This window comes from Micromys minutus (genome assembly GCF_963924665.1).
Source record: "Micromys minutus genome assembly, chromosome: 25".
Classification (NCBI taxonomy): Eukaryota; Metazoa; Chordata; class Mammalia; order Rodentia; family Muridae; genus Micromys; species Micromys minutus.
Window position 1 is genome coordinate 23164536 of NC_137960.1, and position 22886 is coordinate 23187421.

Below are 22886 nucleotides of genomic sequence, written 5' to 3' on the forward strand. Positions count from 1 at the left end.
CCAGTAAGTATAAGCACAGGAGCTTGATGGTACCCGAGGAAAGCCTTTAGTCAGCAGTCCTGGAGCCCATGTGGCCTCTCCTTGCTCTTACTGTGGGGCCTAGAGGCTAGGCTGTTCTTCAGGAGCTAAAGGTTTAGTCACTGGGTCAGCCTTAGTTCCAGCTCTGCTGTTCAGGAGCTTTACTGCCTGTGGCATGATTCTTAGATCTCTTATCAGGATGAAGAAATCATTTTATAGGTTTTTAGATACCAGTGCAACCGGTTCTTGTAAAAGAACTGAAGTGGTACACCCATCACTGGAAGCAATATGTAATACTTACTGTGAGTTCCAGAACAGCATGGGGATTTATTTTTTTAAGAAACTGGTTTCCAGTTTCCTTTTTATTTTTTTAACTTATTTTACTGTAGTTGTCTGAAGACACACCAGAAAAGGGCATTTGGTGGGTGCTCTTAACCGCTGAGCCATCTCTCCAGCCCTGGGACTCAAAATGCTCTAGCCAGTATGTAATGCTGTGACTTCCAAAACAGCAAGGGGACTCTTCTCAAAATGCTTTAAGCTCAGCTGGGTTTGAGAGAATCATCAGCCTATGGAGATCCTCCATGCAGGTGTGGGTTCTCAGGGATGGCCTCTTCCTACTGGGACAGGTTTTTCTTTTAATTTATTTAATGTATACTGTCACAGTCTTCAGACACATCTCTCCAGCCCATCCCTTTCACCTGTAAGAGGGTTCTGATTATTTATTATTATATGTAAGTACTTGTAGCTGTCTTCAGACACATCAGAAGAGGGCATCAGATCCCATTACAGATGGTTGTGAGCCACCATGTGGTTGCTGGGATTTGAACTCGGGACCTCTGGAAGAAGTCAATGCTCTTAACCACTGAGCCATCTCTCCAGCCCCAAGAGGGTTCTTAAGGTGGAGATAAACCCAGGTTATGGTGTAGAGGGTCACACAGTCTTTTCCTGGTACTGCCAACCAGGAAGGCAAGGCAGCTGTTTTCCTTTTGGCCCTGCTTGCAGTTGCAGAACACCAGACTTTCACCTTAAGAGCAAATAACTATTGAAGGCCCAGCATTCAGCTAGGACAGTTCTCAGAGGCCTTGAGCCAAGCCATGGACCAAATCCAGAACCATTGTTAGGAACTGATACCCAGATAGCCCTGCACTGTGTCCTGCGGCCAGCATGGTGAATGCAGTCAGTCAGCATGTGTAGGTGGTCACTTTGTGTTCTTATTCCCAACTTGACATAGGGTAGTGCTTTGTCACCAGGGAGCTTTGTCCCAAGTTCACAAAACAGCCAACTGTAAACACTCCCACAAGCTGAAGCCACAAATAGCCATGACCTTTGGCCCTGCCGTCCGGCTGTGTTGGGACTGTAGGCACCTGCTTCCCCAAGCCCTGGGAGGCCTCTTCCCTCCGAAAACTTTATAGTGGGCCTGAGTCATGGAAGACAATGCTTTGGTCTAAGCTAGGTGAGCCTGGTCCTCTAGATGTCATCCAGGTGCCGTGGGTCTCTCACTTCTGTGATGAGGTCTTCTTAGGGGAGCATTTAGGAGAGCAGACAGACAAGTGGACCTCATAAGGCTGTTTTCAAAGTAAAATCATTTGGTGGTAGAGGTGAGTTATCCCAGCCTGGCTTTCTCATGCTGGGGTTTAACCCAGGGGTCTACATATACTGAGCAGGCTCTCCCACTTTTTGTTTTACTTGAGGAGGCTAGGCAGTGAGTTCCCCGAACCTCATACAGCCACTGCAAAAGCCAAGACCACAACCGCATCCCCTGCTGCAGTGGGAACCTCAGAACCCTAGAAACACGTTGTGAGACAGAGGTGAATTGTCACTGACTTTTAATAAACTTGGATTGTGTCTGCCAAGCAGACGTCTGAGGGCTCTGGTTTCTAAAGTCCACCATGACCAGTCCCCTCTTGGACAAGTGCCTGCCTCTCTGGTCAAAGGCACCAGCTGGCCCTGGAGAGCTGGACAGTGGCTTTATTGTTCAGGCAACTCATTAGGGATCAGAGAGACCCTGACCAAGGCCAGTATGTCACTGCCAGCCAGCCAGAAAGTTGTGGAGCTCCCCTAGCCCAGCTTGAAACAGGGAGAGCCAAATGGCTAGTTTTAATCTAATTATAATTTATATATACTAATCTTGAGGGAGGGACAGCAGGTCACAGACCACTTTTGAGAATACAGAAAAGCTACAGATGGCCTCAAAAATAAATACATATATACCCCAGCCTTTGCACACAATTTCAAGCAGTTCATAAACCCTATTTCTAGGGAGCCCAGGCAGCCCCTCCAAGGCTTCCCTATCCTGCCCTCCCCACAGTAGCCTCTGGCTTGGCAGGTCTAAGAGCTCTGTATGCACAGGGGGCGGGACTTCTTTAGCTCCAGCAGACAGAGCTCTTCCATTTCTGCTCCCTGGGTAGACACAATGGAGTCTCCTTGGAGTTCACCAGCATTGTGGAGGGCAAGCCAATTCAGCACTCCCCTTGGCTCTGTCAGAGGCACCCACACTCCTCCACAATCATGTCCTTGTGGTGTTCCAGGAGGACCCTGCCATTGTCCATATAAAGCATGCTCAGTGGTTTGGTCTTCACGGGGGCACAGCATGTGGAAGGAACCCGGTGGGGCTGGTAGCGTTTCAGTAGACTCTGAAAGGGAAGAAGGAGGGTCAGTTTGCATTGCTGGGGCAAAGGCAGAATTACTGTATCTGGCTAAAGTGAAAAATTAATTTCTGCTACAAAAATAGCAAGTTATTTCCATAAATAAATAGAAGGCTGCATATGCAACCAGCTCATGAACCTCCACGCCATGCCTGTGAAATGCGCTACTGGCCTCAAAAAAGACAGGTTTTGGCGAATAAGCAGCGTAATGTCGCACAGTAATGAGCCGGGCTGGAAAAACTTGCCTACTCTAAATTTTGAATGTCAGAGCCGGAGGAGCAGAGGTGTTCTGTTTTATTCCTTCCCCATCATTTAATTAGGGAACAAAGACAAGCTGGGGATGCAGCTCAGTCGTTTGCCTAGCATGTAGAAAGTACTGGGTTTGACCCCCAGTATTGAAATAACGGGGTGTGGTAGTGCATGCCTGTGGTCCCAGCACTAATGTTATGAAGGCAGGAGGATCCTGGGTCATGTAATATGTGTATGTGGGAGGAGGGGGCAAGGGTGAGCGACCTCTCCCACGGACTCCACGCCGCGCAGAGGTGCTTGAATGGTCAGACCCAGGTATCTCATGGCAGAACTTGATCCCCATCCCCTAGCATCCTGTTCTAAGCCAAGCATCATACCTGGATGTAGGCGTGGTTGGTAGGATGAAACTCCTCCCCCACAGGGTTAGGACACTCCCCCTCACAGCGAAAGGCATCGTACTGCTTGGGGTAGATGATCCAGGAGCCCCAGCCAATCAGGTTGAAGTCCACCTGGAACTTGACCTTCCTACACAGTTGGCTTCTGTCTGGCAAATGATGGCGGCGCTGCCTTCTGCCCCATCCGCCCCTCTCTACAGACAGCTGTCCTTCCTGGGCCCGCCAGGAGCTCTCAGCTTCCAAGAGCAAAGTGGCGCTACCTAGCTGCCTCTGCTTCTGAGACGGGTTGGAATAGAGCATGAGCACGCTGGTGCTGGCGACAGGGACAGGTGTGGTGTGCGGCTGATGCCAACACTTTCCTGCTTGACTGGACACCTGCTTCTCCAGTGCCCTGGGGTCCCTTAGCCACTTGGAGAGTGGATTGGTCACCTCCAGGACTGTGCTGTCTGAGGCAAACGTGACCTGAGAAGAAATGATGGTGAATCTCTCCATCCAAACACGCTCTGGGCAGGCAGCAGGTTCCTGCCCTGGATCCAGCTTGGCCTGGTGGAAAATGTCAATGGTGAGTGGACCCTCAGTGGGGATGTCCATAGGGCTGGGCAGCTGTAGCCGGAGCTCTGCCCATACCAGATCCTCTTCTTGGCTCAAAAAGGAGAAGTCAAACGTGAAGGTCCAGTTCTGTCCAGTCACGTCCACATCTGGGAAAGAAATCAGAGTGGAAACAGTGTGAGAGTTCTGTTAACCACAGCTGGGCCGGCTGCCTGCCACCCACCTCTCACCCTCAGCCACCACCCCACTGACTTGTAAGATTATTGACTCCTGTTCATCCTGGACCTCATCCTCCTGTCTCAGCCTCTCAAGAGCTGGGATAGACCATTCTCTCTCTCTCTCTCTCTCTCTCTCTCTCTCTCTCTCTCTATATATATATATATATATATATATATATATGTGTGTGTGTGTGTGTGTGTGTGTGTGTGTGTGTGTGTGTGTGTATAGATAGATATAAATAGATGTATTGCATACACACATTAATAGACTGTGTATGTACACATACATACATATTATATACATTATAGAAAGCCCTAAGACCTAGACTTGATCCCCAACACTGCATAAACTACGGGTGTGGTGGAGCAAGCCTGCAATCTCTACCCTCCAGAGGTACAGTCAGAGAGGGTCAGAAGTTCGAAGTCATCCTTAACTTCACTGAGAATTCAAGGTCAACCCGGGCTAGGGCTAGAGATTGGATGGGGTGGGTGGCCAGAAGGAAGGAAGGAGAGAGGAAGGGAGAGGTGGGGGGGGGTAGAGGGGGAACTAGGAGTAAGCTTGAAATTGCTTGACTGCAAAGCCCAAACCCCAAATCCCTGGATGGTGCCAGTGCTGGTGGCGGAGACCTTCGATCCCAGCGTTCTGGAGGCTGAGGTCGGCAGATCTTTGTGAATTGGGAGACCAGCCTGGTCTACAGAGCAAGTTCCAGAACAGACAGGGCGACACAGAGAAACCCTATCTCAAAGAAAGACAAAACAAAACAAACAGAAAGATGGCTTTGACACCTCTCATCCAACAGTCTAAGACCTAGATCTAGGCTGTCACACCCAGACCCCGGGCTTCTACTCTTCCTGTTGAGCCTTCAGTAAGTCACCATCTCAGGCTTGTGTTCCTTCGAGGACACGCTGAGTAGATGTAATAACAAGATCCTCCGGAGTTCTCAGGGAAGAACGAAGAGGCTGGCCAACCTCTCCCCACCCGCCCCTATAGATTCAGAAGCTTTTCTTCCACAGTCTTTCCTGTCTACCTGCAGGATGCTCACCCTGCCCCCTTGTGTGGGGCTTCTCCACACCGATGGGGTAGGCACACAGCCCCTGAAGCTCAAATTCAAGACAGAGCAACCCCCACTCAGTGAGAAATACTGGGGTATTTACTTTAGTCCTAGATGAAGTTTGTCTGATGTCTGGAACTAGTGTGCATTAACGTCTTTTTAAAAGTGACTGATTCACTCATGCTTGTAACCCCAGCGCCCAGGTGTGGGTGTGCGGCCAGTGGGGCTGCAGAATGAGATGCTAGGGTGCCTTAAAAAAAATGGGTGGGACTGAGGAGATGGCTCAACAGTTGAGAGCACTGACAATTCTTCCAAAGGACCAAGGTTCAAATCCCAGCATCCACATGGCAGCTCACAACTGTCTGTAACTCAAGATTCTGACACCCTCACATAGACATACATGCAGGCAAAAATGCCAATTTGCCTTTTTTTTTTTTTTTTTTTTAAGTGAACTAGGAGTGGCAACGCACTCAGGAGGCATGAAGCAGAGGCAGGCAGATCCGAGTTCAAGACCAGCCTGGTCACAGAGTGGATTCCAAGATAGGGCTACACAGAGAGACCCTGTCTCAGGAAGAAAAGAAAGAAAAAGAAACACAAAAAGTGATCTTTCCCTTTTTGCCAGCCTACTTTCCTCTCTGTTGCAGCCATGCATATGGTGTGTGCCTTCACACAGAAACAGGAGGACCAGGAGTTCAAGGCCAGCTTTGGGGAATCTAGGAAATGTGAGGCCAGAGTCTCAGACATGAGTCTATTTCATCAGAGATAAACAAATAAGACCAACCACCAACAAAGCAAGGACTCCGATGGGTGTATTGAGTAGTCCTGGAGGTGACAGAGATCTGGGACGCTCCAGCATGGCTCCTAGGTTTTAACAGTCTGCCAGAGTATCTTTGATCCGACCTGAGTTCAACCCGGCAGCGTCCCCCATAACTCCAACTCCTGTCCCTCCACCTGTCTCTAACTGCCTTCTTAATTTCCACTTCCTCTTTCTTTCTTATATAAATACACTGTAGCTGTCTTTAGACACACCAGAAGAGGGCATCAGATCCCATTACAGATTGTTGTGAGCCACCATGTGGTTGCTGGGATTTGAACTCAGGACCTCTGGAAGAGCAGTCAGTGCTCTTAACCACTGAGCCATCTCAATAGCACTCCACTTCCTTTTTCATTAGCAACATCAGGAGACCATAACCAGACTCTCCCCAAACACCACTGACCCTGGGTGCTTGGTGGGCTACTTTCTTCTGCCCCCTGTACCAACAGCCTGTGAGTGATCTGAAACTTTTATCTCAAGTGTCTGCAAAAAGATCTCTCAGAGGCAGGTGTTCCCGCTTTGAAGCTAAAAGCAGTGGCCAGAGCGCCCCCCCTCCCACGACCTGAGGAATTCCTATTTGACACTGGCTGGGTGGCTTTCCTTCTCTGGGCTTCAACTATCTTGTGCTATGATTAACTGAGATACTAAAAAAAGATGCTTTGCCCAGCACAACCCAAGTATTCAAAGGTTGGCTATTGCAAGCTTCTCCTTGCCTATGCCCAGAACTATGAAATATGGTAGCCAGTTAGCCAGGCACAACAAGACCCTGGTAAGCACACTCACCAGTGACTGATGGCCAGTGTGCAAGCAGGGCAGGAAGAAACTACTTCCTCACAGGACACTCCCAGGGTTTCCCGGGACAGAGGGTCTTCTCCATATAGCTCTCGCTCATTAAACAGTCTGTACTATAAATGTGATCGCATGGGCATGAGGAAGGGGTCCATGGACACTCTGAAGTGCACACATGTGCCGAGTGTGGATTTGGATTTGGCACGTTTAGCCACCTCCAATTGTAAAGAGCTGCAATGTAGGCCATTTGCCTGCTCAGCCCAGGAGGCCAGGGGCTATCATAGGGTCTTTGCCATTTCTGCTTCCCATATACCAAGGCTTTACATAAACTCTCTCCCTGCCTCCCACACCTTGGTACTGCCAATTGCATTAAGAGTAAGCTGAACAAGCCGGCACAGACAGCAGACAGACCCCACCACAGCTCTTCTAGAGTAGATGAAGCATTAACTCCAGAGGGATGCTCTCCTGCCTGCGATGCAGTTCTCCTCCAGCTTCCTCCAGGTAGAGCCTTTTCACTGATGGAGCTGTTGACACCACCGAATAGTTCAAACGCTAATGCTGGTTGGGTATATTTAAATGAACAAGCCAGGAGACAGCAGTCCCCTGATTTACAAAAGCAAACCAAAAATCGAGATGACGTGGCCATAGACTCAGACGACTGCGAAACAGAATTTGATGGACCTCAGCAGTTTTCCTGCATCCCAGATTGTCCCACCACCATACAAACCTTCCAGAACTTTCTAGAAGGGAAGTGAACTGGAAAGGTAGGTTTTTCCGGCTTTGCTTCTGTCCTAGCCTAGGCAGAGGGGCCTAGCACTCCACTAATTTCTCATTGCCTTGCCCTCCGGGGTGTCCTGTTCCATGGTCCCCAGATGACCCTTCAGGAGCGGGTCACTGGCAGTCACACCCCAGACGCCACAGGCAGGGACTAGGGGCTCCGCCTCCAGGTCGCGAGGGCCGGCGGGCGGCGGGTCAGACCGGATTAGAGATGTGGATTGCGTCCGGGTCCCGCGGAGGGCCGTCTGGCCCCAAAGGACAGAGGAGAGGGCTGGCCAAGCTGGCCAAGGGGCGGAATGTTGATTGGGCCGGGGTCGGGGATAGGGGTCCCGAGTCCGCACTCCCACTCCTGGGCACTCACCTGTCGGCCTACTCTGGTGAGCATCACTGACCACTGGGCCAACTACATACACGAACACCTCGATCCAAGTAGGTTCCGACCCTGTGGTCACCCAGGACACCTGACACCGCCCAAACATGAGAGCTGCCTGAGTTCTGGACTTCCGAAACCCAATCTCTCATTTCGGATCCTTGAGCCCTAGTTCCTGGTGTCATTTGCTGCAGCCGGGACAAAACTCAGTAACGATTTGTTTTATTGTACGCCCGGTTCTGTGCAGAGCGTTTCTGGGGGAGATGGGGCGTTGTCTAGTCCCCTCATAAGTCTACCAAGAAGGTCTTACGGTTTCTAAACTACAGATGAGCAAACTGAGGCTCGCAGGTTCTCAGTGGTGCGATCGGGCCGGGCCCTCGACCTACCACCCTTATTTACCCTCTACCGTTTGAGGTAGAACCAACCCGAAAGGCGGTAGCCCCTAGTTCCATTCCGACCGGGGCTTGAGCCTACCCACGGGGAAACATAGCTAATCCCAGACTCTGGACGACTCTTGATGCCCAGTCCCCACTACAGCCATCACGCACCTCCCGGCCGTGCGCCCTTGGGTACTGGCGAGGCCAGGCTTATAGCCTACCTTGCGCCTGGAGGCTGCGGATGATGTCCGCCCGGGGCAGCGGGTCACGGTAGAGGCTCAACATGTACGCCAGAGGGGACGGTGACGAGGGCTGCCCCTGCGTCCACAGAGGCAAAGCGGCCGCGGTCGCAACGCGCGGGTGGAGTAGGGTCCAGCAGGCTTGGAGAAGAAGAATGGGGAGGCAGTGGGCACTCATGGTTGGCGGGTTGGACCCGCAAACAACGCCTGGGTCCCTTATATCTGAGCCGCCGCCGCCCCGCCCCCTTCTCTTCCTCCCTCCAGAGAGGCCTTAAGAACCTATAACCCCCCTGGAGGGGCAGGGCAGGGGAGCCCCTGCTGGGGGGAGGTGTGATGTGCTGAAAAAGACTACAGATAAATTGGGACGGGGTGTCGGGGGGGGGGGGGTCTTGGATACAGAGACTGAGTCTGGGCTGCCCCACACCTTGCCCCTCTACCTCGGAAAGTCTTCCTGCAGAGACAGAGCAGACTAGTACCTGCTCCGAACTGAGCTTCGCTGTGCTGGAGGTGTGTTGGAGTCCTTGCTTGCTTCAACTCCAGAACCACAATAATGGCTTCCTTACTCTGCCTCTTCTGGACCCCTGGCGGTCCTCTCTTTCCAATTCATCCGAAAGCAGGTAGGGAGTGCCGGGAGAGGGGGCAGTCCTCTGTTCTGGGTAGCACCAGGCTAGCCTGGGCTACAACCTTCCTTGGCAAGCCCCCTAGGTAACTACGGGGTATTGGGAATTTGGGAGAACAAAGGTGAGCTCTAAGGGCGGGCCCTCGGTGACAAATGCCAGCTTCAAATACCAAAGTGCCCTCCTGGGGTGCAAAGGAATAGTTGATGGAAGCTGAAGGCCCAGCTATAGGTAACCTAGGTGGTTTGGGGGTTACAGGCCCTTACCTGCTGGTTATAGGAATTTTTGAAGAAGGGGAAAAAAAGCTGGGGGTTTGCTTGCTACATCTCCTGCCACGGGGACAGAGCCCTGAAAGATCTTAGTGTCTGCACAAAATGGAATTAAAGGTCTTTTATTTTCTCAAAGGAACTGTCTTCAGGCATACTTGTTTGTTCGGAAACTCAGTACAACAAATATGTCACATGCATTAAGGCCTACGGTAAGGGGTGGACATTCTTTCACACTGTATAAAAGGTTGAGTTCATAGGAAGGGAGCCATTAAGAAGAGAATTCACAAAATGGAAAGATCCTAGGCTTTGTGTTTTCAAAAGGAAAGAAAGGCGGAATTGGAATTACCTTTAAAGAGATGTAAATCCCTGTCCCGAAGCCCGCCCCCATGTTTTCCTCTACCCATGCTTTCTCCTCAGTTACTCCCCACCCCCCACTCTGCCCTTTTCAAGCACATTAGCAGCTGCCTAACATTTACTGAACACCTACTATGTGCTGGGTATTTTACACACTTGGGCTTTTTCACAGGTTAGGAGGTGAACAGGTGCTAGAAATAGAGAGAGACACCCTGGGGCCTGCAGACCTGCGTGATCTTGTAGGAACTGTTCTAAACGGCTGGAAGGAACCTGGGGTTGTAGGCCCCCTGCAGATCCTGATGACCTACTAGTTGGCTTATCCTGCCCTCCCACCCAATACCATAGTCTAGTCTTCAGCACCACCACCCACCCCAAACAGGGTCCTGTGTAGTCTAACCTTGAACTCATTTTGTAGCTGAGGACAACCTCAGAATTTGATCGTTCCTCTTGCCCCCGTTTCCTAAGTGCTCATTACTTGTGCCCTGGTTTATGCAGTGTTAGGGATTGAACCCCAGGGCCTCCTGCGTGCTAAGTCAAAACGCAAAAGGAACTGGGCTCAGGCCCCAGCTTTACGCCCACAGGGCAGAGCATGCGTGTGAACTTGCCCTGGGATGCTGTCTCCAGAGCTGTTTGTTAAACTCCACAGTTCCCTCCAGACTTCAGAAGTCAAGCTTAGAGAGAGGGCGTGGCAATGTACATATTCATCAAGCACCCCAGGAGTTCTTATCTGAAGGCTTTGGAAACCTGGGTGGGCCTGGTTACAGTGTAGGAGGTGTCCCCAGTAAAACAGCTGGAGGGATCTCCTCCTATGCACTTAAAGCTAAAGTGCTTGGGAGGCTCTGAAACAAACATCTGGATGGTTACAGGTGTGGGGAACGAGGAGCTGCTGCTTTCCACAGCGGGCCCCTTCTCAGAGGCCGGCGGCACCAGGATCCTAGCTTGTGCAGCTCAGACAGTGACAGCTTGCTAAGCATAGTGAGAATCCAGCACTCCGAGAGACAGAGGCAGGAGGAACCTTGTGAGTTCAAGGCCATCCTGGTCCCACATAGCAGGTTCCAGGGGTCAGCTGCAGGTGCTGTGCCAGGCCAGCAAGGCTACATGGTGAAATAATAAAAACGAATAAAAACATGAACATCAAGTATGGCTATACAGAAGGTTGCCGAAGACATGGGAATTCTAAAACCCGGGCTTAGCAGTCTCTGACCTCCTGGGACATCCAGGTGGCTAAGGGCAGATTTACCCATCTGTTAGATGGCTCAGTGGGTACAGGCACTTGCAGACAAAGCTGGTGATCTGAGTTCCATCCCTGAGACCCACATAGCGAAGGGAGATTGATTCTGGCAGCTTGTCCTTTGCCATGGCACAACCCCTACAAATACATAAATACATGTTTTAAAATTTTAATCAATCTGGGCTAGAGGTCCTATGTTTAAGTCCCAGCAACCAGATGGTGGCTCACAACCATCTGTCATGGGATCTGATGCCCTCTTCTGGCACATAGCTGTGTGAGTACACTGTCACTGTCTTCAGACACACCAGAAGAGGGCGTCAGATCCCATGACAGATTTGTGAGCCACCATGTGGTTGCTGGGAATTGAACTCAGGACCTCTGGGAGAGCAGTCAGTGTTCTTAACTGCTGAGCCATCGATTCAGGCCCACCCTCCATCCCCTTCTGGCTTTTTAAGAGAGGTTTTCCCTGGGTAGTCCTGGCTATCTTGGAATTCACTATGTAGACCAGGCTGGCCTTGAAGTCAGAAAGATTCACTTGCCTCTGCCTCTTAAGTTCATAGGACACCATGTCCAGCATTTTTTTTTTCTTTTAAAGGAAAGAAAAATGTAGGTGATACTTAGAATCCAGGAAATGGAGGCAGAAAAATCTGTTCCAGACCACCCGTGGCTACATAGTAACCAAATTAAATGAAATTAATGAGGCCTCAGGTCAGAAAAAAAAAGTTGTGCAAATGTATCTTGGAGGAAGAGGTTTTTTTAGGTGTCCCAAGTCGTGCCCTCTAGTGACCCGGGCTGCAGACGGAGCTCATTCCTTGGTGTATTTGCCCCCAGCTGCACGGGGATCTGGGCTTTCTCCCTGGACTGTCTGGCAAAGCTTGGCCCATCTCCCGAATTCTCTAGCTCCAGTGGAAGGGGATCCCAGGCTCTGCTGCCTCCAATCAGAAACCTTCTCTGTTAATTAAAGACATTCACTAGTTAGTCCCAGGGTTGCTTCCTGAAAGGCCAGGGAGCTCTTTTCTCAGGCAGAGAGTGACACTTTCTCACTTCCCCAGACAGACTGACCTGAGAGATAACCTCCGAGGCTGCACTGCTGCTGGGGGTTGGGTGGGGGGCAAAGTCTCTTGAGGTTGCCTAGGCTTCCTTCAGCAGGCTGCCCCCATCCCTAACTCCCCCTCCCTCCCTCCCTCTCTCTCCTAACCTGAGCATTAGTGTGGCAGGGTGAGTGCTCTAGGGCCCTGAAGCCAGGCTTTAGAAAGCAAATCTGGATCCTCCTCCCAATCACCTCAATGAAATGGATCAGTCATTCACTATATTAAAAACAAAAATCACACTGATTTATTTTCAGTATATGTACAGACCAGACATGTGCCATGATGTGTGTGGAGGGTAAAGGAATCCGGGCTGTCTTTTCTCTTGTTTTTTTCCTTGTGGGTCCGTGTCTTCACATTTAGAAGAAAGTTCCTTTATCTGCTGAGCCTTCTTTTTGAAAGACTTATTTAGTTTATTGATATGAGCACACTGTTGCTGTCTTCAGACACACCAGAAGAGGGCACCAGGATCCCATTACACATAGTTGTGAGCCACCATGTGGTTGCTGGGATTTGAACTCAGGACCTCTGGAAAAACAACCAGTGTTCTGAACCATCTCTCCAGCCCCAGCCAAACCTGTTTTGATGCTGCTGCACCAGTGACTATAAAACAAAGATAAATAATAATGTCTAAATCACACAGGTACCGTAGATAGTACATGCAGGGAAACGTGCCACATGCAGCACCTGACAGTTCATCGAATAAATCGGGTCGTGCCGTGATGTCACAGCCTAGTACCTCAGATGTGACTTTTATGGAATCAGAGACATATTCATTATGTATTATTACTTTTCTATTTGTTTGGTTTTGGTTTTTTGGTTTTTCTGGCTCTGGCTGTCCTGGAACTTGCTCTGTAGACCAGCCTAGTCTCGAACTCACAGAGATTCCCCCTGCCTCTATCTCTCCCGAGTGCTGAGATTAAAGATTAAAGGCGTGCACCACCACATTCAGCTTTAGTGCCCAGTTTGACACTGGTTGCTTTCATACACAGTTGACCCTCTGTGTCTGCAGGCTCTTCCTCCGCAGGCTCATCCATTTCAGTTGGAAAATATCCTTGGAAAAACTAACTTCTTATATGGAGAGTGTAATAACCATACACCCAGCTTTTCCTTCGTATAAATTGCTGGGATAGTCTAAAGTGTATGAGAAAGAGCTAAGCATGTAGCTTAGTTTGCTGAGTACTTCCCTAGCATGGACAAGGACCAGGGTTCAATTCCCCAGCACTTCACAAACTTGTGGTGATACACACACTTATAATTCTAGCACTTGGGAGGGAGAAGCAGGAAGATCAGAAGTTCAAGGTCATCCTTGGCTACAAAGTTCAAGGTCAGCCTGGGCTACATGAGACTTTGTAAAGAGCCTCTGGGAAGTTATATGGAGCTATTTTGTATAAGAGGCTTGAGCCTCTGCTGATGTTGGTACCTGGGAGAACTCTTCATAGCTACACCTGGGCAACTGTTAGCACACGGAAGCCACACACAGAGGAAGACGTCAATATCGAGTTCTTTGTGAAGGTGGAGAGCATCTGCCTTCCTATATCCATCCCTTCAGTACCTGGTGCAGCTTCCAACATCCATACAGCAGGGACCAAATGATTCAACGGACTCCGATTTAGAAAGTAAGGCCCAAGGCCCTCATCTCCCCACTGTTTCCACTGCCTCTCCTCAGTAAACCCCAACTCATCTAACAACACAGATTAAAAGTTCCCTCCAGGAGCTAGAGCCAAAGGCCTGTATCAGCAGCTACTGAGAAGCTGAGACTAGAGGAGTTCAAGGCCTGACTCAGCAACTTAGCGAAAGACCCTGTTAAAGGGTTTGCGGATGTGAATGTGTATGTGCTAAGTGTGTGCAAGAACCTGTTCCCCCATCCCCCTATACTTGGGGAAGGGCACCCTCTTCTCTGTACAGTCTCCAGCTAAATAGAAAAGCTTCTAAATAAAACACCTACCAACCAGCATGGTGGCAAGTGCCTGCAATCCCAGCAAGCCAAGGATACAGGTGGATCTTTCTGAGCCCCAGGCCTGCTAGGTCTACACAGGAAGACCCCCATCTCAAAAATAAACAAATGGGTAAATGAATAAACTATTGCTCAGCAATTGTCCTAGTAAGATCCTACCTCAAAAAAAGACAGACAGACAGAGCAAGCATGTATTGTTTAGTGGTGTCCATGTACCCATGATAGCCACCAGATGGAGTTTCCTAGAAGCAGGAGAATTTTTGATTTCTTTCTGAAGCCCTCAGCCCCATCAGCATTGCTTTCTGTGACCTAATTGGAGGAACTCCATAAATAGCAGCAGCCGTGGGCAGAGGAGTCCCAACTTGGGACTTGCTTCTTGCTTACACTTCCAGGATGCCACCCCATTTGCTTCTCTTATTACTGCTCTGTGAGATTGACACCAGAGCTGAGAGGTCCCTGTCTAGGCCCCTGCTGGGTTCTCTTGTGGTCTTGGGTTATTGACAGCCCCTGCCTTCCAGCCTGTAGCTCAGTCCTCCCCTCCAGCCTCCCACCTCAGTCCTCCCCTCCAGCCTCCCACCTCAGTCCTCCCATCCAGCCTCCCACCTCAGTCCTCCCCTCCAGCCTCTCACCTCAGTCCTCCCCTCCAGCCTCCCACCTCAATCCTCCCCTCCAGCCTCCCACCTCAGTCCTCCCCTCCAGCCTCCCACCTCAGTCCTCCCCTCCAGCCTCCCACCTCAGTCCTCCCCTCCAGCCTCCCACCTCAGTCCTCCCCTCCAGCCTCCCACCTCAGTCCTCCCCTCCAGCCTCCCACCTCAGTCCTCCCCTCCAGCCTCCCACCTCAGTCTTCCCCTCCAGCCTCCCACCTCAGTCCTCCCCTCCAGCCTCCCACCTCACCCCAAGTGTGCTCCAGCCCCACAGAAATCACTTGCCTCTTCTGATGCTCACATCTCCCTTCCTTTCTTCTTCCTTCCTTTGTTTCTTTTTATTATGTCAGAATTGTTTTTTTTTTTGGGGGGGGGGGTCTCTTTCTTTACACAAAACATTGCTATTATCAGAGTGTGTCGATTCTGGGCAACAGCCAAGGCTTCTTAGAAGGCTGGTGAAAGAGTAAAGAGAGTGATCCGAGCCCATAAATTTGAGACAAGCATGGGTAACCCAGTGAGAACTCATCTCAAAAATCACTAAGTACGGCTGGGGATCTCACTCAACTGGCTTGCTTGCTTTGCATACATGAAGCCCTGGATTCCAGTCCCAAAGCCACATAAATCAGGCTTGGTATAATTCCAGCATTGGTGGGGGTGGGGTCGAGGATGAGGGGGCCATCCTTAGCTTACAAAGGGAGTTTGAGGCTAGCCTGGGCTATACACACCCTGACCTTATTAACTAGTTAGTTCAATAAATAGACAGGTATGGTGGTTCACACTTGTAATTTCCATACTCCTGAGGCTGAAACAGGGGATGGTGAGTTCAAGGTTAGCCTGAGAAACAAAACAAAACCCAAAATACACCCAAGTGTTAAGTAAATATAAATACATTCTTATTTGTGATAAATTATTTCCCCGCCATTGGTGAAATGAGCCAGATTAGAATATACTAAAGGCAGATTTTTTTTTTTTTTTTTTGGAAGCTGTTACCCTGTGGGAGAGAGAGTTCACTGGGTAGGGGGGATTGCTTGCTTGCAGAAAGAGAAAAGGAGTAGAGAGGGGGGAAGCATCTTGGGTAGGGGCAGCCCAGCCCCTGGACTGGAAAATTCCGGGTTGGGAGCAGGGTATACAGGTAGACTGAGGAATGCTGGGAGAATCTGGAGGCCAGGTCTATTTTGGAAGGTAAAATACCCTCCTCAGTCCCTTGTCCTAAGGTCTGAAACCAAACAATTTGTTCCTCAGAATCCAGTTCCAGGGTCACTGTCCACTGTTCCTTCACAGCACCCTGTCCTTCAGGAGTGATCCCGGCCTATCTTTTGTTTAGGAGTTGAGTCCTTAAAACCTCAAGAGCTTTCTGCCAGCAGGCAGTCACGTGGTTGTGGTTTGAGAGCAAAGGGCCTGGCACTTGTGGGTGGAGATGACAATCTGCTTGAAGCCAGTTGGCTGAGAGCAACAATTTATCTGCCACTTTTCAAAGAAATTTTTAATTAAATAATTAGCAACAGAAGAACACATGGGTGGTGATGGTGCACAGTTTTAATCCCAGCACTCCGGAAACACGTGTATTTCTATGAGTTCAAGGCCAGCCTGGTCTAGAGTGAGTTCCAGGACAGCAAGGGCTACACAGAGAAATTTTGTCTCGAAAAAACAAAACAAACAAACAGGCTGGAGAGAAGGCTCAGAGGTTAAGAGCACTGACTGCTCTTCCAGGGTCCTGAGTTCAATTCCCAGCAACCACATGGTGGCTCACAACCATCTCTAATGGGATCTGATGCCCTCTTCTGGTGTGTCTGAGGACAGCTACAGTGCACTCACATACATGAAATAAATAAATAAATCTTTCAAAAACAAACAAACAAGCCAAATGATTTGTAGACTCAGATGAATATTAGACTTGAGAAAGATCTGGAATCAGGAAATGGAGGCTCAGGAAAATTGCCCCTACCACTCCTAATTTTCCCCCTAGACTGATGTATGTGACCCTGGTTGGGCAGACTAGAAGCATGCTAAGTGTGGACCCCTTAATAGTCCTGGGAACTGACAGGATGTTGACTTTCACTTTACAGACAGAGCAACCGAGGCTCAGGAGGCTTAGCAGCTCACTTAAGGAAGAGTATCTATCTAGCAGGCAGTAAGGCTGGGATCAGCCCTAAGTCCTCTGTCATTGTAAACCCAGGCCAGGGGCCCCCCACATAGCCCCAGGGAGGCCTTCCCTCATTAGATGCAGCTAAGGAGCCTCCTGTGTGGTGGTGCTGTGTGGTAGATGTCTGTTGCAGGAATACTGTTACCCAGTGCCAGCACTAGGTAGGGTAGGGGGTGGGGACTGGGTGGGAAAGGGGTGAAGACCGGGCAAATGCTTTTCGGTGCTGTGGTTGCCAAAAGGGCATAAGCCCCAGGGTACCTCTTCTACCCAACTTTTCTGGGAACAGGACAGAGGACCATGTCTATCTCCATGGCTTTCTATGTGAACCTCTCAGGGACCTTGTGGGAGCCTCGTCCTGAGCTGGGCTGGCACCCTTTTGGCCTGACAGACTGGATTGAGCTGGTCTAATGCCAGAGGCCAGGCAGATCTGAAGTTCCCAAGACTCCTCATCCTGGGCCTTGTGGGGCAGGAGCACAGCTGGGTGCTTCCCACAGGGTCAGGAGGTGAAGGTTCCCTCGACCTGGGAACCCTGGGGAGTGGGACGGTTTTGTGAAACAAACACAGAAGCCACCCGGAAGATGGCTTCTCCTCCCACCGTGGAGTTTCTGAGATTCCCACAGCCTCTGTCTACTGCCCCTCGCCTGCCTCCCTCTTGTCCTTTGGAGGAAGTCACAGAGCTGAAGGTGAGGTGCTGATTCAGCTCTGAGCCCTGGGCTAAGAAGAGCCCCACCCCCACCCCAGTGTCTGTGTGTCTGAGTAGCAGGATGCAATGACACCAGAACCCAGAACGGTTTTCTGGGTGCACAGGTGCTGCCTGTCCCCCAGATTGCTTTGTAATGATGATCAGGTAGGGTACCTACTAAGAGCAAAGGCAAGCAGCTGGCTATACTGCCAGCCCTTTCAAGCTGGAGGATCAGGAGTTGAAAAGCAGCCTACACTGCTGAGGAAGTACTGGTGAGAGGCCAGCCTGAGCCACACAAGGTCTCAAATCCCAAACCCAAAACCAAACTGAATCAGAAAAGACAGAGCTCTGTGCTGGTTTGAACCTATATTCTCAGCACTCAGGAGGCTGAGGCAGGACAGACATGAGTTCAAGTTTAACCTGTACCATGTAGGGGGTTAGGCCAGTCAGACTCTGTGAGACTGTTCTTGATTGATTGATGATTGATATGATTGTTTGGCTATAGGCTGTTCTGACTATGTAACCTAGCTGTTCTGGAACTTACTATGTAGAGCAGGCTATCCTCACAGAGATCTATCTGCTTTGCTGCTGGAATGCTGGGATTAAAGACATGTGCCTTCCTGTCCAGTTAAAGCTGTATACCAAGACCTTGCCAAAACAAACAAACAAACAAACAAACAGAAAACAGTATGCATACTCAGAGTGGTGGGGTACTTTTTACTTTTATAAGTGTTTTTTGAATCTTTAATAACTTCAAAAGGATAAACAGTAAAGATTTACAAAGCCATACCATAATGCTTTTTTTAAAAAATAATTGTTTATTTACTTTATGCATATGAGTACACTGTAGCTGTCTTCAGACACTCCAGAAGAGGGCATCAGATCCCATTACAGGTGATTGTGAACCAGCGTGTGGTTGCTGGGAATTGAACTCAGGACCTCTGAAGAGCAGTCAGTGCTCTTAACCACTGAAGCCACCTCTCTAGTGCCTCTGTAATGCTTTACTGAAAAACTGTAAAAGATTTCATTTTTTGGGAGCTGGGGGGATGACTCCGCAGTTAAGAGCACACACTGGTTGTTCTTCCAGAAGACTCGGGGTTGGTTCCCAGCAGCCTAGGATTTCAGCGATTAAGAGAAAGAGGCAGGAATTCACCACAAGTTCAAGGGTTAGTCGGTTTACATAGCAAGTTCCAGGACATCCAGAGCCCTCAAAAGCAAACAAACAAAACAGATAAGACTGAATAAACGGTTCCTAAACTAAGTGTCAAAAAAAATGGAAATATATTGTGATGTTCTTTATATGTTTGTTTATAACTCTGAAAGAAAAATATGGTTAGGAGAATATTTTTTGACTACAGCGTATAATTCTCTAAGGTCTTTGGAAGGCAGTTTTGGGGCTGCAGGGGGCTCAGGAAGATTTGCCTTTTCAGAGTCTTGCTCTTGAGCAGGTGAGGTGAGGGACTGCCCTGCCCCCACCCCCCTACCTCCCCCAGTAGGTGTTTCTATGTTCCTCATTTGAAGGGGAAGCGTGGGAGGCCCAGAGACGGGGTGACTGACCAAAGGTCACAGTGGTTAACGGCAGGACTGGTACTAGTGTTCAGCTCTGTGACTCTAAAGCCCACCCAGTGTCACCTCAGACAGGGAGGGGGCACCTGTAACTCAGACTCCCAGCACCCTAGCTCTGTGGGCCACTGACCACAGGGGTCTCAGGATCTCCAGGCAAACTGCATTCCCGACTCACATCAAAGGGCCCTGGACTTCAAAGGCATCTTGGGAGAGGTGCACCTACTGAGAATGCTCCAGGATAGCTAATGCGATTAGCTGAGAGACTCTCAACGGGGCAGGAAGTACTTTAGAGGAACAGCTAATTCCTTGGAAGTGAAAATCTGTTCTCACCCCAGCCACATTAGGAGTCTTCTATTCTTGTGACTAGGATTAAGGTGAGAAGGGGCTGTGCCAAACCTGTGTGCTTTTCAAGCAAGGCTGAAGAAGAGCTTGTAAGAAGCCAGCTGGTGTGGTGCACACCTGTCAGCTCAGAACTCAGGAGGCAGAGGCAGGAGGATCTCTGTGAGTTCAAGGCCAGCCTGGGCTACATCATGATGAAGCTAAATTACACGTATGAGTGAAACTCTCACAGAACAATGAAGGTTGTGTGCAACCCTTGTGTCATAGTGGGATTCTCTCAAACCACAATACCATAGAGCCAGCTGCATCCGCTCCAGGTCATCCCGGCACTGGTGAGAGAAAATCAAGTTTGGCACAGCTCCAAGGGGGTGGCTCATTTCACCGGTGAAAACACAGAGGATCTCGCTGCTTTGGTTCCTGCCCAAGGTCACATTAGTACTAAAAGAAAAGCTGTGTGTGGTGGTGGCACTTCTGTGAGCCCAGCACTAGGGCCTAGAGGCAGAAGGATCGGTAGTTTAAGGTCACCCCTAACTACACAGTCACTTTGAGCCCTTGGGATACATGGTAATATGCCATATATAGTCTCAGGGGAATCCAATGGCCTCTCCTGGCCTCCAAGAGCACCACATGCAGGAAATGCATAGACATACATGCAGGCAAAATAATACAACAATAATAACAATACATTTAAACATGCTAAGTTAAGGCCAGGCATAATGGTGCATACCTTTAAACCCAGCACTCAGGAGGCGGAGCAAGAAGGCCTCTGTGAGTTTCAGGCTATCCTGGTCTACATAGTAAGTTTCCAGGCCAGCGAGACACCTTCTAAAAAAAAAGAAAACCAAAATGAATATATGAGGCACAGTAAATAAATAAGAATGTCTATCAACAAGAGAGAGCATCTACTGTATGAAATAAAAGAAGGTTACTTGGTTGGGTTTTGTTTTTTTCTGGACGGGTACCCACCTGCCTCAGCATGCCTGGTACTGGGATTCCAGACACTTGATCGAGCTGTGATGTACACACCTATAAGCCTAGCACTCAGGAAGCTGAGGCAGGGTGATAATGAATTTGAGGCTAGCCTGGGCTACTGATACTGTCAACACATAAACATGTACTCCCTCTCACACACACATATATATACACTCTCACACACACACACATATATATCTGCACACACATACACACAGAGATACATGCATACTCCTTCACAAGCACACACACATAAGCACATGCACACACATATTCACATGCATACACATACTCCCCCTGAGAACATACACCCCACACATATGTATGCACACATACACATACTCCCTTGAGAGCACACACATATAAACACCACACACATATACACATACACACACATACAGACATACACACGCTCACCTATACATCCAGAGCTGATTATGTGCTTACAATTCTTATCTTGAGAGACAGAGGAACCAACAATCCCTACAAAACTACAGGCCAGCCAAGGAAACGTAAGAGACCCTGTCTCAAAAATTAAATAGCTAGGCTGGGCATGGTGGCCCACACCTTTAATCCCAGCACTCGGGAGGCAGAGGCAGGTAGATGGATCTTTGAGTTGGAGGCCAGCCTGGTCTACAGAGTGAGTGCAGGTTAGTCAAGGCTGTTATACAGAGAAACCCTGTCTCGAAAAGCCAGACCAAAAAATGAAGAAAAAAAAAAAAGTTACAGGAACACAAACACTGGCAAACAGTGACAGTGACCTGAGATAGCTGCTGGGTGGCTCAAAGGAAGGTTAGCTATCCTGGGCATGGGATAGCTGGAGGTCTCCTCAAGGTACACAGAAAGCATGTACTTCAAAACTAACAAGCTGTTGTTGTTTTAAGGTTTACTTATTTATTATATGTACACCATTCTGCCTGCATGTACACCTGCAGGCCAGAAGAGGGCACCAGATCTCATTGTAGGTGGCTATAAGCCACCATGTGGTTGCTGGGAATTGAACTCAGGACCTCTGGAAGAGAAGCCAGTGCTCTTAACTGCTGAGCCACCTCTCCAGCCTTTCCCTTTCCACTTTTAAGCTTCCCTTCACATTTTGACCTCTAGCTCAGTCCTCTTGTTTTGCCTTGAGCTCATGGCAATTCTCCTGCCTCTGCCTTCCCAGTGTTGAACAGCCCTCAAGTATGATCTCTTTGGAGGGTCCCCTCTCCTTGTCTAAAGAATGTTGACCCCCCTCATTCTCCCTAAGGTAACCCCTATATTTTACTTGAAAAGTAAATGCAATCCAGGCCCAGCCATTTTGTTCAAAGGGGCTGTTTGCTTATTTTTTCAAGATAAACTTTCTCTGTGTAGCCCTGGCTGCCCTGGAACTCACTCCCTAGACCAGGCTGGCCTCAAACTCAGAGATCCACCTCCCTCCAGAGTGCTAGGATTAAACTTGCAAGCTACCACAGCTGGCTTCAAAGGGCTATTAATTGCTGCCTGCTCCCCTGCAGAACACAGGAACTGCAAGGGCACTCAGGTTTAGCATCTGTGTAATTGGGAATTCTCTGAGCCTAGCATGATGCTGGGCTCATAGTGGGCCCAGGAATAGCCATAACTAAAGAAGTGGAGACACAGAGCTGGCTATGAGGTGGTCTAGCAGGTGGCTTCGTGGTTCAGTCCTCACTTTAGTCCTTAGCTGAGAATCCTTCCCCAGTGCTGGGTCCAGCTGAGGGCCAAATGGCAGGGGCTGAACCAGACTGCTCTCTTCTATCCCACTGCCCAGGTCGGGGCCCTGTACTTCTCTTGCTTCCATAGAACTTTCCATTGGGGTTATTTCTGCGCATTTAAAAAGATTTATTTTTATTTTATTTATTTATCATTATTTTTTAAAGATTTATTTATTTATTTATTTATTTATTTATTATAAGTACACTGTAGCTGTCTTCAGACACACCAGATGAGGGCATCCAATCCCATTATAGATGGTTGTGAGCCACCATGTGGTTGCTGGGAATTGAACTCAGGACCTTTGGAAGAGCAGTCAGTGCTCTTAACCACTGAGCCATCTCTCCAGCCCTTCTGCACATTTTTCGCAGAGACCAGTGAAAGCCTTCATCTATGATCATCTTCCCAGCTACTGTATGGAGAGAGGTCTGCCTCACCAGTAGCAGAGATGCTGTTCCTGGTACTGGGGTCAAGGCTTTGGTGCCCCATTGCCTGGGTTCTAATTTTTGCTTCACAGCTTGTTAGGAGACTTTCAGGAAGTTACATCACTTTCTGCTTTCATTCTTCTTCTCTTTTGTGTAGCAGAAACAGCACATGCATCAGAGGGCTCATGTGACTCAGAATGAAGAAACTCATGGCAGCCAGGTGTGATGGCTTGTGCCTATAATACCAGCAGTAAGGCAGGAGGAATGCCATGAGTTCAGAGCCAGCCTAGGTTACATAGTGAGTTCAAGAGCAGCCTGGGCTACATAGGAAGACTCTGAGAATAATACCAAACAATGCAAATTCAATAAGACAAGACAAACATCTGAAAGCAAGTGAGAA

General features: G+C 49.2%; 1 protein-coding gene across 1 annotated transcript; it reads right to left on the reverse strand.

Annotated features, from left to right (window-relative positions):
• Positions 1–2498: 2498 nt before the first annotated feature.
• NODAL (nodal growth differentiation factor) lies at positions 2499–8670 on the reverse strand (the record flags this gene model as incomplete). The annotated part of the gene is made up of 3 exons (XM_080937972.1): positions 2499–2651; positions 3290–4005; positions 8475–8670. 3 exons carry the CDS (start codon positions 8668–8670, stop codon positions 2499–2501), a joined length of 1065 nt encoding a protein of 354 aa, XP_080794098.1.
• Between the last annotated feature and the right edge of the window lie 14216 nt (positions 8671–22886).